This window comes from Malania oleifera, chromosome 6, assembly GCF_029873635.1.
Source record: "Malania oleifera isolate guangnan ecotype guangnan chromosome 6, ASM2987363v1, whole genome shotgun sequence".
NCBI lineage: Eukaryota > Viridiplantae > Streptophyta > Magnoliopsida > Santalales > Ximeniaceae > Malania > Malania oleifera.
The window spans coordinates 94509216-94522992 of record NC_080422.1 but is presented as its reverse complement, the minus strand read 5'-3'; the positions used below and the strand labels follow the sequence as shown (position 1 = coordinate 94522992).

Sequence of the window (13777 nt, the reverse complement as noted above, 5' to 3'; positions counted from 1 at the left end):
CATTTTACATTACCTAAATCTTTACATTTTCTTTATCTAACTCTACCAAGTCTATGAATATCTCTTTCTCCTTCTTTTGCATCTAGTCTAGTATATAAATTATTATGAGTTCTATGTTTAGCTTCACTATTAATCTTTTTTGCATTTTTTCTTGCCTCTTTATATTTCTCAAGGTTTTATATATTTTTACAACTTCGACATATTTTATACCAATTTCTTTTTTTCTTAACAACGTTTTGGACTTCTTGATCCCACCACCAACTTTCTTTACTACGTGAATATCTTTCTTTGGACTCTCCTAAAATCTCTTTTGTTATCTTTATGATAATGCTAGTCAGTCTACTCCAAATAGTATTTGCATATACTTTAACTCTATTCTTTTGTTATCTTTATGATAATGCTAGTCAGTCTACTCCAAATAGTATTTGCATATACTTTAACTCTATTGCACTCTTTAATCTTTTTATCTTTGATTTTTATTATATTTTCTCCCTTCAAGCTCCACTACCTAGTCATCTTATGTTGATTTATGTTACACTTTCTTTTTCATTTTTTTATTATGTATATTTAATACTAGGACTCTGTGTTATGTAGTAAAATTTTCACCCCGATAACTTTATAATCCTTACAAGATAGTCAATTTGCCTTCCTAGTTGCTGACCTTATAGGTCACGCTTGGTTTTGATAATGACAAATACTCATTATATCTAATGGGTATTTGAGGTTATGTGCAGGAACTAAAATTGATAGATCTTAATGCACATAGAAGAAAATGAAGAGTGAAGACCCAATTTTTTATGTTGTAATATATTTCATTTATATAAAGGGTCTATAATAGTAATTAGGATTTTTGGTTTGTAATAATCTCACACACATCACTTACATGATCTAATATGTAAGCTCAAATCGAAATATAACTGAAATAGGACTTAAAAAGAACCCTAGGAATAGGGTGTTTGTTGAATGAAATAGGACTGAAATGCACAAAATGTGTACCTTCGGTCGACCGGCCTTTCATGTGTATTTTCCTCCCGGTTGACCGAACCTGGACTAGGTTAACCGGTTGACCACGGTCCAGTTAACCAAACTCTAGTAGTTCAATTGGCCCCGATCGACCGAACACCCCTGAGGTCAACTTAATTGACCTCCTGGTCGACCATGAATGAAATATATTGCACCAACTTGGTTGACTAAGTTCCCACATGTGGGAACCCAATGGTTTGGTCGACCGACCAATTTAGTTCAAATTGAACCTAGTCGACCGAACCTCGCAAATATTTAAAAATCGCCCTCGGACATACATGTCCAGCCGACCGAACAGGCAGTTCATTTTTTGTCCGGTCGACCAAACCTCAAGAACTTGGGTCGACCGAACTTGACCTGATCGACTAGTGCTTTCGGGTTAAACCTATTTTTTTATTGCGATTAACTCAGTTAAACAAGTTTAAAATGATTAAATAATATTAAATCTTTTCTAATTATTCCAACAATGTCCCTAACGGTATAATTCAGGGGAAGTCTATATATACCCCTTCATTTGGAATGATTAGGAACATAATTAGCCAACTTAATTAAAAATTCTCTTTTAAGCTCAAAATTCCTACTATTCATTTTTACACTTCATTCACTCACTCTTACCCTCTCTCATTGCAAAAACTCTTCATAAGTTTAGTTTGAGTGATTGTTTGAAAGGTTTACTTTCATTAATTTGCTTGTGTGATACGATTTTTCTTGAGAGCCAAACCTAAGTGTTCTTAGCGGACTTTATTGATAAGTCTCTCCTAAGAAGACTTATATTAAACTTTTGAGTATTGCATATTCATTGCAATATCTTAGGAAGTTTGTATTTGTTTTTGGATTGCAAAAACTATTTCAAAAATTTTCAAATATCTTGAGTGATTTATCTTGACATAGCTTTGAAAATATATTAGTTTATGTGATATTAATCTTTGTTACAATATTCATTGACTTACATATCATTTGCTGAATATAAAGATTAAATATCTTTTGCAAACCAAGCATATACATTATTTGATATTTGCATGATTGAGATATTCTGCTAATTGGAATATTTGAGACTTGATTGACATCTTTGTTTGAGAACGTTGATTGAACATCTTGTGATACAAAGTGTGATGACCCATAAATATATATATGATTAAAGCACAATAATAATAAAATAATAAAAATGGTCATTAAGTTAATATCAATACAGAAGTATTTTTTTATAGGATCCTTGATTCCATGTTTGATGCCTAAGAAAGACCTTATCTTAGTGAGTGCTCAGAGACCATTACGGCTCAGTCGCTCCCTGGAGGTCGGCCTGGTCAAAATGGAATTTCATAGTATAAACAAGATAGACACTGTTTGTACACGTAAATAAGTACATAATATAATGTTTTAATTGACATAATTTACAGAAATATATGATAATAATAATAATAATAATAATAATAATAATAATAATAATAATAATAATAATATAGGTATCCTATGCAGGGCCCACAAGATTGTGTGGGGCCCACATGAGTCCCGAAACTGTGTGGAGGTTTACATGAGTCTCGAAGCTGTGTAAGGCTCATAAAATCGTATGAGGATTATTAGAGTTACGTAAGATCCATTTGGGTCTCGAAGTTGTGTGGGGCCCACAAGACCAGGGGGCCCACATGAGTTATCAAAATTTAAATTTAATTCTTATTCAAAAATAAATAATAAAATAAATAAATAGTTTAAAAGTAATAACAATAATAATAATAATGATAATAATGATTAAGAAAAATAATAAAATAATAAAATAATTAATTAACTAATTGATTAATTAATTAGGTAAGTAGTTAACTAAAAATTTATTTAATGGGAATGGTGGCAAGTACCCTCACATGGCCTCCATCCCCATCCCATACTCAACCCATACCTTGCCCATTCTTTAATTTAAAAAAAAAAAAATTATAATTTCACCCATCTCCCCACACTTTTATAAATTTCATTTTTTTCCCAAAATTTTCCTATAAATAAATAGGAAGCTCTCAACCTTTATTTTTCACAACAATTTTTCCAAGGAAGAGAATGATTAGTGAATGAAAGAATTTGTGGTGGAGAGAGAATTTTGAGTAAGTTTTCACTCACCCACTCTCTTCGATCTCATTTCTTAAAGATAGTTACTGTGTTTGTAGCACACGGTAAAAGAAGAAGGTAAGTAAATTTTGATTATATTAGTTTTTTTATTTAAAATTTATACCCGAGTTTATTTTATAAGTAAATTTCAATTATGTTAATTAGTTCCACAAAATTTTCAGGAGTTTATTTTTTTCGCATATTTAATTATACCAGTTCTATCTTTAATATACATGCATATATTTTTGAGTTAATAAATGTTCTAATCCCCTCGGGTAAACTTTCAGCATTTCTTTCTATTCAAAATAAAATTATATATATTTTTAACACAAAAATTGTGTGGCATGAGTTTATTTCTACGTTGCATTTTTTATGAAAATATGAGTAAAGATCAGATTTTTACGATATTATTTTAAATTACATAAATTATAATAAGATGATTTTAAAACCCTTTATGGCAACGAAAGTTCAAAGTTACAGATGCTCGGTATCGCAGCTTAAATTTTATACGGATTAGAGTGTACCCACACTGTTTACAGAGTAGTTATTTATGTTAGTGGATTTCTCCTGAGTGCACACCTAGTTCCGGACCAGGACTTAATAAGGAAAATCTCACTTAAAGTTTACGTATGTTGATTTAGTTTGGTTGCCAGCCAACTAAGTCCAGTCTTCAGACCGCACAACCCAGTCATGAGGGTAAACATGACTTATGGCAAATAAGCCTAAGGGTGGTTTTTATAATATATGTTTATACATATTTAATTACGTGTACAAAGTTATTGATGATTTGAAGGAAAAGTGTAAGTTTACGTGAAAATGATCATTTTGGTGCTTAAATGACGATCTAAGGAAAACGTATAAGGAAAAGTATATGTATGTTTATTATTAAATATTTTTACAGTTTTAAAGTTAAAAGTTTAATTTAACAGTTATAGTATATAATTATAAAATTTTACTGTTGTAATTGATGACAAAAGTTTTATGCAGAAATTTTTAAATTTATATTTATTCTAAAAGAAATTTTGAAGTAATAGTATTAAATATTGTTTTACGAAATTTTTAAAAAGCTCATTTTGGCTATACACTAATAATAATCTTATTTACTTACTGAGCGTCGTCTCACTCTAATCATATTTTTATTTCAGATGACTCTGAACAGCATGTCGAAAATCAGGCTTAGCAAGCACGCGAGTGGGGATAGAAAAATAAAGATTGATTAGAAATATTAGTATGATGCAAGATATTTATGTTGTGAAATTTTTCTTTTTTTGAAATAAATGATTGTAATATGAATAATTAGCGCTCTAGTTTAATAATAATTGAGTTTATTTACTTCCACTGTAAATCAATGGTAAAAAAGTTAATATCCTAGACCCCTCGGGGTTGGGGTGTTACACAGAGTATATTGCTTGCACTCTCATGCATCGATTACATCAATAGCAAATATATATGAGAGTTGATATATTAGACCACATTGAGCTTACATATTAAATCAAATTGGTGATGTATGTGATTGAGCATAACTGGGTATATATATGCTTTACATGAAAGCATAATCATTGTACCAATATTCTTTGATTGTAAAATCTGAGTGTTTCCAGGCGTGGCCTTAGGAAGGGGTAATCCAGCCCAGTAAAGATTGGTTATACATGTTAAGGTCAGCCCTGTACTAATTGACCTAGTTTGTTTAGGTTCTGCTCCACCCGTTTAAGTGAACAATTATAGTGGTAATCCTTGTACTTGTTAGCCAAGGCGGGGACGTAGGCAGTTGGCCGAACCTCGATAACATTTCTGTGTCTTGCTGTTACTTTATTGCTTTCTAGTACATGTGCGCTTAATTAAATTGCTTTATTTAATTTCTAGTATATATTTACATTACTCGCACTAGATTGACCATAGGATTATGAATATATTGTTGCTAGGATATTTACTTAGGGATTAAATTTTAAAAATACCAATTCACCCCCCTCTTGGGATCACGATAAAAGCTAACACTAGTTAAGAAATCTATATGACTTTTATTCTACCCACTCTTGAAAGTTATCAAGTGTTCTTCTTTTTTTATAGAACAAGTATTCAATACAACCAAATTTTAAGATGCGACAAAATCTAAAATTGTATCACTAGCCTCATTTTTCTCTCCATATCCATGACCTTCATGTATCCTCACATAACAATATTATCCTTTCCAATGTATCAATTTTAAAAAAGTTTCTATGAATGTCTTTTCAGACATCAATATCCGTTGTAAAAATACTACTTATATTTTTCCAAGATTGTCTTTTAAGCTTTTCTGCTAATCATAATTGGGAATTATACGCACTAATGACATTTACTATCTTTAGGCCTAAATTTATCTTTTTTAATGATCATGTTCCCTATTCTTTTAACATCTATTACATCTCCTTTTAAGTTTTTGCCTACAATTATTCCGACCCCGTTTTCTATTTCTTTTTTCTAGTGTATCAAAGTTTAAATCTTGATTTTTTTTTAATTTATCTTTATCCCATATCCATTTCTTTTCTTGAAGGTAGATTAAATTAATTTTCCTTCTAAACATTGTTTCCACTATTTCTACACTTTTGTCTGTAAATGTCCCTATATTTTAAGTTGTTAATTTAATCTTAGTTTCTTATGCTAACTTTGTAACCATCTCTTGTCTACACTGACCTAATTTATGACTTGAGGGGATTTGGTATTGATTCATGATATAATGATTTGAGATGTTTGACATTGGTTGTCAGCTGCCTAATGCGACCCTACTCTTTTATCTGGACTTAGGATTTGCTGTATCTACAAAGATAATTTGCATTACATTGGCTAAGTGCAAGTTTGATTTTTTTTTTATTAAATGCAAACTTATTTCACATAGATAATAAATCAAAAAACTAAAAGCCATGCAACTTCCCCTAAGCAATTTATACTTAATTCATAACTAATCTACTCTAAAAATTCTACTAAAATCCTAGCATATGTCCATCTCACAATTTTCTAAAACACACCCTATAACAAGTAGAAATTTCTAAAACACACCCTATAACAAGTAGAAAACCATACACACATCACAATGTACTTAATAATCTAGAGTATGCAATTTTGGCATGTGAATCCAAGCTAGATTAAAATCGAAAACTTGTGCAATAGTACTTTTGAAAAATTTTGTATAATCTAAGATTTGAAAATGGTTTTTGTCTCAAAATCCAAAAAAAAAAAAAAAAAAAAAGAGGAAGAAGATCACTAGTAGCCAAAAAAAAGGGGCAAAGTTGTATTCTAGGCAAAGTTGGAAGCCCAATATAACGACAATGACAACCAATTGTGAAAACTTTGATGCCAAAAATGTAGCACTAACAATGAAAAACCAATTGAAGAATAACAAGGGATTGCAAGATATTCTTTAATTTGAATTCAAGATTGAGCGATGGAGTGAGTACTTAGAGGTGGTGTCGATGGTGATACTAAAACATGTTGAGGAAAAGAGCTTGAGAAGTTCCTTACAATCTTTCCCATTTGAGGTATGTAGAATTTTACAAAGAAAAAACCTCCCTCTAATCCAAGAAATCTCTACAACTATAACTTAAACAAAAAATCCTAAAATTGATGACTGAAATTGTGTAGACAAATCAGTTTCAAATAATCAAATCTTCATTGACGACGAATCCATAGTCCTTCGCCAGCACCACCATCACTGACCCAGATGCAGAAGAAAAAGAAAAGAATTCAAGAGAAGAAGAAAATGAGAAAACTCATATTCGTATGTTGTTTTATAGAAAGGCAAGTCAATAAACTTGGAAGGCTTTGCGATTTTTCTAGTGCATATAATAAGAAAGTGAGAAAATGCATATTTGCAAGTTATTTTATAAGAATGAAGGCAAGTGAATAAACTTGGAAGGCTTGCAATTGTCCAATGCATATAATTGTAAGAGAGAAATTGCAGTGAAAAGATTTCGAGATGAGATTATTTTTTATTTCTTCGAGACACCTATCATTGGTCCCGGAAAGAAAGCAAAAAAAAAAATAAATCACTCATGCCTTTATTTCTCACTAAATGAAAATAGACCAAATTTGGGATTTGATAATTATTATTATAACCAATCTTATTTATTCTTATTTAATACTATCTCGTCTTACAAAATCTTACCATGTGAAATAATTTTTCCCTAATGTCTTGCCACTCTCGATTCTAGTCGCCCATATTATAGATAAATATGTTTTGAATTTTCATCCTAAATTTATGTTAGTTGCTATTTTTTTCCCTTTTAGATTGAATATAATTCAATTTGATACCATCATTCTAAATATTTTAAGTCTTGATTGTGGTAAGGTTTTAGTAAAAACTCAAACTCGTTATGAGTTAAGATTAATCTCGACTTTATTGTAGTTGAAATGTCTAAAATGACAAAATCATATACGTCATTATTAGACACATAAATAATTAGTCATTAATTTTATAATATTTAAAACCAAAAATAATGGAATAATCTATTTAAATAATCTAGCTTTCATTCTTAAAAATATTTTAAGCACATAACTTTTAAAAACTCTCCAAAAATGTTGAAGTTCAAACAAATGAAGCAAGCTCTCCCTTTCAAAGACAATTTTCATCTTCCCTGTTTTTATTCGTTGATCACAGTTACCATACTTGAATATTCCGGTAGAACAAAACCCTCGCAGACGACATCCCCAAAGCACCACCGGCGCCACGACGACGACGACCACCTCCTGTACCTAGGTGTGAGTCCACTCCACCAACTGGGTGCGGGAAGCGATAGGGTCTTATTTAGTCATTGCACTTACATAAAACCCTAGTTGATCTCTGCACTTTCCTTACAGAATCTCCTTGAAATCCCTTGATCAGTTCGATCATTGATTAAAATGACGATCTTTAAAGCAAGGTCATTGTTTTCAAGAAGTTTTTCTTCTCTCTCGTCCCATCCGTTGCGTGTCTGCGTAGTTGGAAGTGGGCCTGCTGGATTTTACACTGCCGAGAAGGTACTAAATTCTCTTTGAATTACGAAATCAGTCTGGCAGTTTGATCAGAAGTGCTAAGTTTCTTATGTTTGTTTTTGAATTACATGCAACAGATGTTGAAGGCAAACAAGCAAGCAGAAGTCGATATCATTGATCGATTGCCGACTCCATTCGGATTAGTTCGTTCTGGAGTAGCACCTGATCATCCTGAAACAAAGGTGCGTTTAATCATAGTTTGTTGCTGTTGCTTTTCTTATGAATTTATTGGTGATCCGCCACTTTATATTGCTTCTCTAGTTGTGTTTGCTCTGCACTATGAGTTGAAGCAAGTGTTCTAGAATACCCATAGTTAAATTATTAGAGGAATAATGCCAATGTAGAGTTTCTCAGCTCAATGGATGTAGAACTGTTGCCACAGTTTTAAGAATTGGCCATGACGGTTGTATTGGTGATAATATCTCGCAAGTGTCCTGATTCACATCTGTATCCTGAATTATGCTCCACTGTGGTGCCATAATGGCCATTATGGTCCATTACATGCTGTTACTGCCTGCTGCAGGCTGTTTTCCCCCCAAACTGGTTGTGGATTGCTTGAACAATTTTTTGTTTTTTGTCTGTTGTTTAGAAATTATATTTGTAAGATACATCTACATCCTTTCATTTGCTAAAAAAATCAGATTGAATCTTAAATTTGAAGGCGGGTATTCTCTAATGATCTAATCTTTGCTTTGTATAACTTATCCCTTGTTTAGATGCTTATGCTTTTATGTGATTATGTTATGTAATATGAAATATAAATATTTTCCATTTCCTAGTTTAGATTAGATTATACTCAATAAAATAGTGATCAGTAACAGCTGGAAGGCTTTTCTCCATAGCCACAAAAGAACCAATATGAAATTCAACATGTTTAGTAAATGTTGTGTAATTTTTGGAGTCAAAACATGTGAATCTATAAATTTTAACAAGTTTGCTATTGCCTTGAATGAAGCCACAGGTGTAGTGTTACACGTTATGCAACATCCAAAATGACTGGCTGTGATTGGGACCAGCATTGTTATGCAGACTGCCACTGTCTTCTAAAATTATGATTGTTTCTTATTAACTTTATGAGGCTCTTCAATATGTCTTGATTTGCATTGTTGCATTTGCTTATTGCTGATTGCTGAAACCTTGTTTTTATGGTTTGAGCATTACTTGTATGGTAATGTGGCTTCTATTACATGAAATAATCCTCTTAATCGAGCTTAGTTTACTAGAAAAATTGCAACAGATTGTGGTCAACCAGTTTTCTCGGGTGGCACAACATGAGCAGTGCTCATTCTTTGGAAATGTGACACTTGGATCCTCTATTTCTCTAACAGAGCTCCGTGAGATGTATCATGTGGTGAGATACTGGCTATCTTTATGTGCTCTTGTCAAGAAACTGGTACTTTTCCTAAATTTAGTAATCTTTAATCTTTTGTTTATGTGCAATTGAGTAGGTTGTGCTGGCCTATGGCGCTGAAAGTGACAGAGTTCTCCACATTCCGGGGGAGGTGTGTTGTACCAACATGGGATGCATTTGGAATTATTACTTGGAGATTAGTTCTCAATGTACTTTCTCTTTCTGTTGGTGTCACATTTTTTTTATGTTTCTTTATTAAAAGAAATAATAAATTTCCACAGGATTTAGGTGGAATACTGCCTGCTAGGGAATTTGTTTGGTGGTATAATGGGCATCCAGACTGCAGAAATCTGGCACTTGACTTGAAGAGCACCGATACAGCTGTTATTCTTGGGCAGGTATCTTCATACCTAGTGAATTTTAGGAAACAAGACTAATATGATTGTTAGACACATATGTTACCACAATGTTTAGAAGTTGCAAACTTAAAATGCAATAAGAGATGACACTGCTCCTAACGAGATAAAAGTGACATGGCCCCAATTACTTTTTTTCTTAATGAATTTTTTATTTATTTATCAAAAAAGTGGTTGCAACTCTGTGAGGACAAAGGCTGGAAAGGACATTAATCTAGAAGGGAATGAGTGATAGAGAGTCCCACAACTCACCCCGATGTATGATCCTTAATCAATAGACCTTTGCAATGTGATTTGTGTACCACTGACAAATTAAGTTTCCAGAGGGACCTACAACTCACCCAGGTTGATTGATTTTCAAGATGTGATTTGTGTGTCACTAACAAATTGACTTTCTAGATATGGCGATATCCCCATAAATATTATAACTTGCAGATGGTTGCTGAATATTTATTCTTTTTTGAGTCTGGGTTTCCCCTTCTCTCAAGTAAAGGTGAATATCTGAATACCGGCTGTTGATCTTACCAACTTTAACCTGTACATAAAACAGTGATAAACATGCTATAACTGACTGCACATCAATTTTTTCCTATTTTACACATGCATGAAATCTGCATTACTTCTAACAAGAGTACCTTGTATTATTTATCCCTAACTGGCTAACTGCCTTATGAGTTTTGTAAGGAAGAAAAGTCTGGATTATTTCTTTGAAACTTTTGGTTGGGCATGATCATGCAAGAATGTCACTCAAAATAAGGCTGTAAACAAGTTAAGCTTTTTATAAACAGCTTGGTGTTGGTTTGGTATAGGGCAGGGCTTGGCTTGAGCTCTGTAAATATATAGCTGAGCAAAGCTCAAGACACCAAATTTGGCTAGTTTTCTGGTGCTCCAATGACATAAATGCTCAGCTTGATATGACTCTTGCACACTAAATATGTAGCTGAGCAAAGCTCAAGACACCAAATTTGGCTTGTTTTCTGATGCTCCAATGACATGAATGCTCAGCTTGATATGACTCATGCACATAGTTGAATTTTTATCTAGCATGAATTTGGGCTCGAAATTAATTGATAAGGCTTAATAGGCTTGAATTATATAAGCTTGATGATAAAAATATTTGTGTATATATGAGGATAGTTGAATGTAATTTCAAGGACAAGCTTTAGATTGAGCACTTGAGTTTGAACTTGAACTGGCTTTATTTGTATTAATGCAAGCCCATGCCAATCTGAGCTCAATCATCTTCCTAATTTGATCAAAGTGATTCTCAAGCCAAGCTCAAGCATATTTCAAATTGATTAAATCAATTTCAAACACCTCATGACTCAGCTTTTCTTGGCTTGAGTACGTCCTTAATCCACAAATTGAGTGTGAGCCTGTGTATGGTACATGGTAGTAACTGTGTTTACTTTCAGGGTAATGTGGCTCTTGATGTTGCACGTATCCTATTACGACCGACAGTGGAATTGGCGACAACTGATATTGCTGGGCATGCTTTGACTGCTTTGAAGGAGAGCACTATAAGGTTTGTTATCACATCATTTAATAGTTACCAGATAGATTTTGGTTTATTGATATGTTTCCTATAGATTTTAGTTGGTTCATTTTGTTTCTTATGTTAATTGACATAATTATAATTTCAGGAAAGTGTTTTTGGTAGGAAGGCGTGGACCTGTACAGGCAGCATGCACTGCAAAGGAATTACGCGAAGTTCTTGGTAATGTTCATCCATATGGCATCATTAGTCTAAGCATGATTGCTTCCATAATTCCTTTCTCTTCTCACCACCCCACCCACCATTTTATTATCTTGGAACGTAATTTCTTGGTTTAAAGTCAAGCTTGATGTTCAAATGTGGAATTTTACTGGACTATTTGACCCACTTGTTAAGTTGCAGCAAGTGATAGTGGAATTAAATCCAATTTAAGAATTTATATTTTCTTTATGACTATATAACGCAGGCATGAATATAGACATAGGACACTGCTACTGCATACAACATACATACAAGAACACAATTAGTCTAAATATACAAGAAATTATATGATAAGGACATAAAACAGCAATGACAAACTAGGCCTTAAGTTCCACTAGGTGGGGTTGGCTACATGAATCCTTTTCCACCAATTTGCACGATCATTGGCAGTTTCCTTAACAGTTTAGAGGCTATTAAACCCTTTCTTAATGTCTCATTCCAAGTTATTTTAGGTCTACCCTGACCCCTTGTACTACCGCTAAACTAGCTCACTCTCCTTATCGGTGCATTATTTGGTGTATGTTGCATGTGCTGAAAGCATCTAAGTTGCCCCTCCCTTATTTTATCTTCTATAGGTGCAATGCGTAACTTACCATGAATATGTTTATTCCTTTATTTATCTTTGAACGTTATATTACTCATCCATCTTATCATTCTCATTTCAATAACTTTTACTTTTTTGATATGTTGTTTCTTGGTTGTCCAATATTTTGATCCATATAACATAGCTGGTCTTATAGCCATCTTATAAAAAATTTCTTTTAATTTAAGAGTATTTTATGATCATACAACATGCTGAAAGCACTTCATTATACCTGCCCGATTTGACTTTATGTATAACATCTTCTTCGAGTTTTCCTTCTGCTTGCATAATAGGTTCAAGGTATAAATCTAGTCGTGCCTAAAATTAAATTTTAGAATCTTTTCTCTAATATTTATCCTACCTTGACTAAAATTACATTTTATATATTTTGTCTAGTTTCTACTTATCCTAAAACCTCTAGATTCTAAAATTCTCTCTATAGTTCTAAGTTCTAACTTATATTCTATTACATTTTATATATATTTTGTCTTATTTCTACTTATCTTAAAACCTCTAGATTCTAAAGATTCCCTCCATAATTCTAACTTAGATTCTACTCCATATCTATTTTCACTAATCAAGACAATATCATCTCCGAACAACATACACCATGTAATCTCATTTTGGACATTCTTAGTAATTTCAGCTATCACTAGTGTGAAAAGATAATGGTTCAAAGGAGATATTTGATGTACACATGTTGTGATCGGAAATTCCCTAGACTCTCCGTCCTTAATTCCTGCTTTATAATTTCTTTTTTTTTGTCCCCCTAAAATCCACCATAGAACTACCATAGTTACCCTATCATAGGATTTCTCTAGGTCAATAAAAACCATATGTAAGCCCTTTTCTTTTCCCTAAACTTTTTAATTAATCTTGTTCAAAGATATATAGCTTCTCGACCTCTTAGGCATAAAACCAAGAGTTTTGACCTTTGTTTATAACCTTTGTCTTTGTTCAATTACCCTTTCCCATAGTTCATTATATAACTTATAAGCAATTCCACAATAGTTACAATTTTGAATTTATTTGTGTTTTTGTATATAGGTATTAAAGTACTACCGGGCCCCCCCCCCCCCCCCAAATTGTTTGGCATTTTCTTAGTTTTTGTAATCTTGTTAAATAAATTAGTTAACCATAAAATTTTGTTATCCCGTAGGCATTTCCAAACTTCAATTTGGATGTCATCCAGTCCTATAATTTTTCCATTTTTCATCTTTTTTAATGCCAATTTAACTTTATTAACCTAATTTTGTGCATAAATCTCAAACTTTTACCTTTTTCCTCATTTGTCAATTCTAAGTTTTAAGCTTTCTGCTTGGTTTTATTTAAATAGCTTATTAAAGAAACTTTGCTATCTTTCTTTTATGTGTTGTTCTTTAACCAAGACATTATCATCCTCATTTGTTACATTTAACATTACCCAAATTTTTGCTCTTTCTTTAGCCCTAGAAAGTTTAAACATGTCTCTTTCCCCTTCTTTTTTTTTTAAAAAAAAAATCTAATCTAGCAGATAAGTTGTTATATGCATTATGCTTAGCTTCATAACAACC

General features: G+C 32.5%; 1 protein-coding gene across 13 annotated transcripts in view; it reads left to right on the top strand.

Moving 5' to 3' along the window:
• Positions 1 to 7664: 7664 nt before the first annotated feature.
• Positions 7665 to 13777, top strand: part of LOC131158363 (NADPH:adrenodoxin oxidoreductase, mitochondrial) — a 37963-nt gene continuing 31850 nt past the window's right edge. For 6 of the 13 annotated variants that reach the window (XR_009137466.1, XR_009137465.1, XR_009137468.1 and 3 more), the window contains exons 1-7: positions 7677 to 8103; positions 8196 to 8300; positions 9356 to 9469; positions 9567 to 9678; positions 9758 to 9867; positions 11301 to 11410; positions 11529 to 11602. Coding sequence is in view for 8 of the 13 variants with exons in the window: in XM_058113180.1 (XP_057969163.1) it covers positions 7987 to 8103; positions 8196 to 8300; positions 9356 to 9469; positions 9567 to 9678; positions 9758 to 9867; positions 11301 to 11410; positions 11529 to 11602 (742 nt within the window). In the remaining 5 variants the exon portion in view is untranslated. Of the gene's footprint in view, positions 8104 to 8193; positions 8301 to 9341; positions 9470 to 9566; positions 9679 to 9750; positions 9868 to 11300; positions 11411 to 11528; positions 11603 to 13777 lie in introns of those variants that run through there. The other 7 variants (XR_009137467.1, XM_058113182.1, XM_058113184.1 and 4 more) reach the window with 5 other exon arrangements.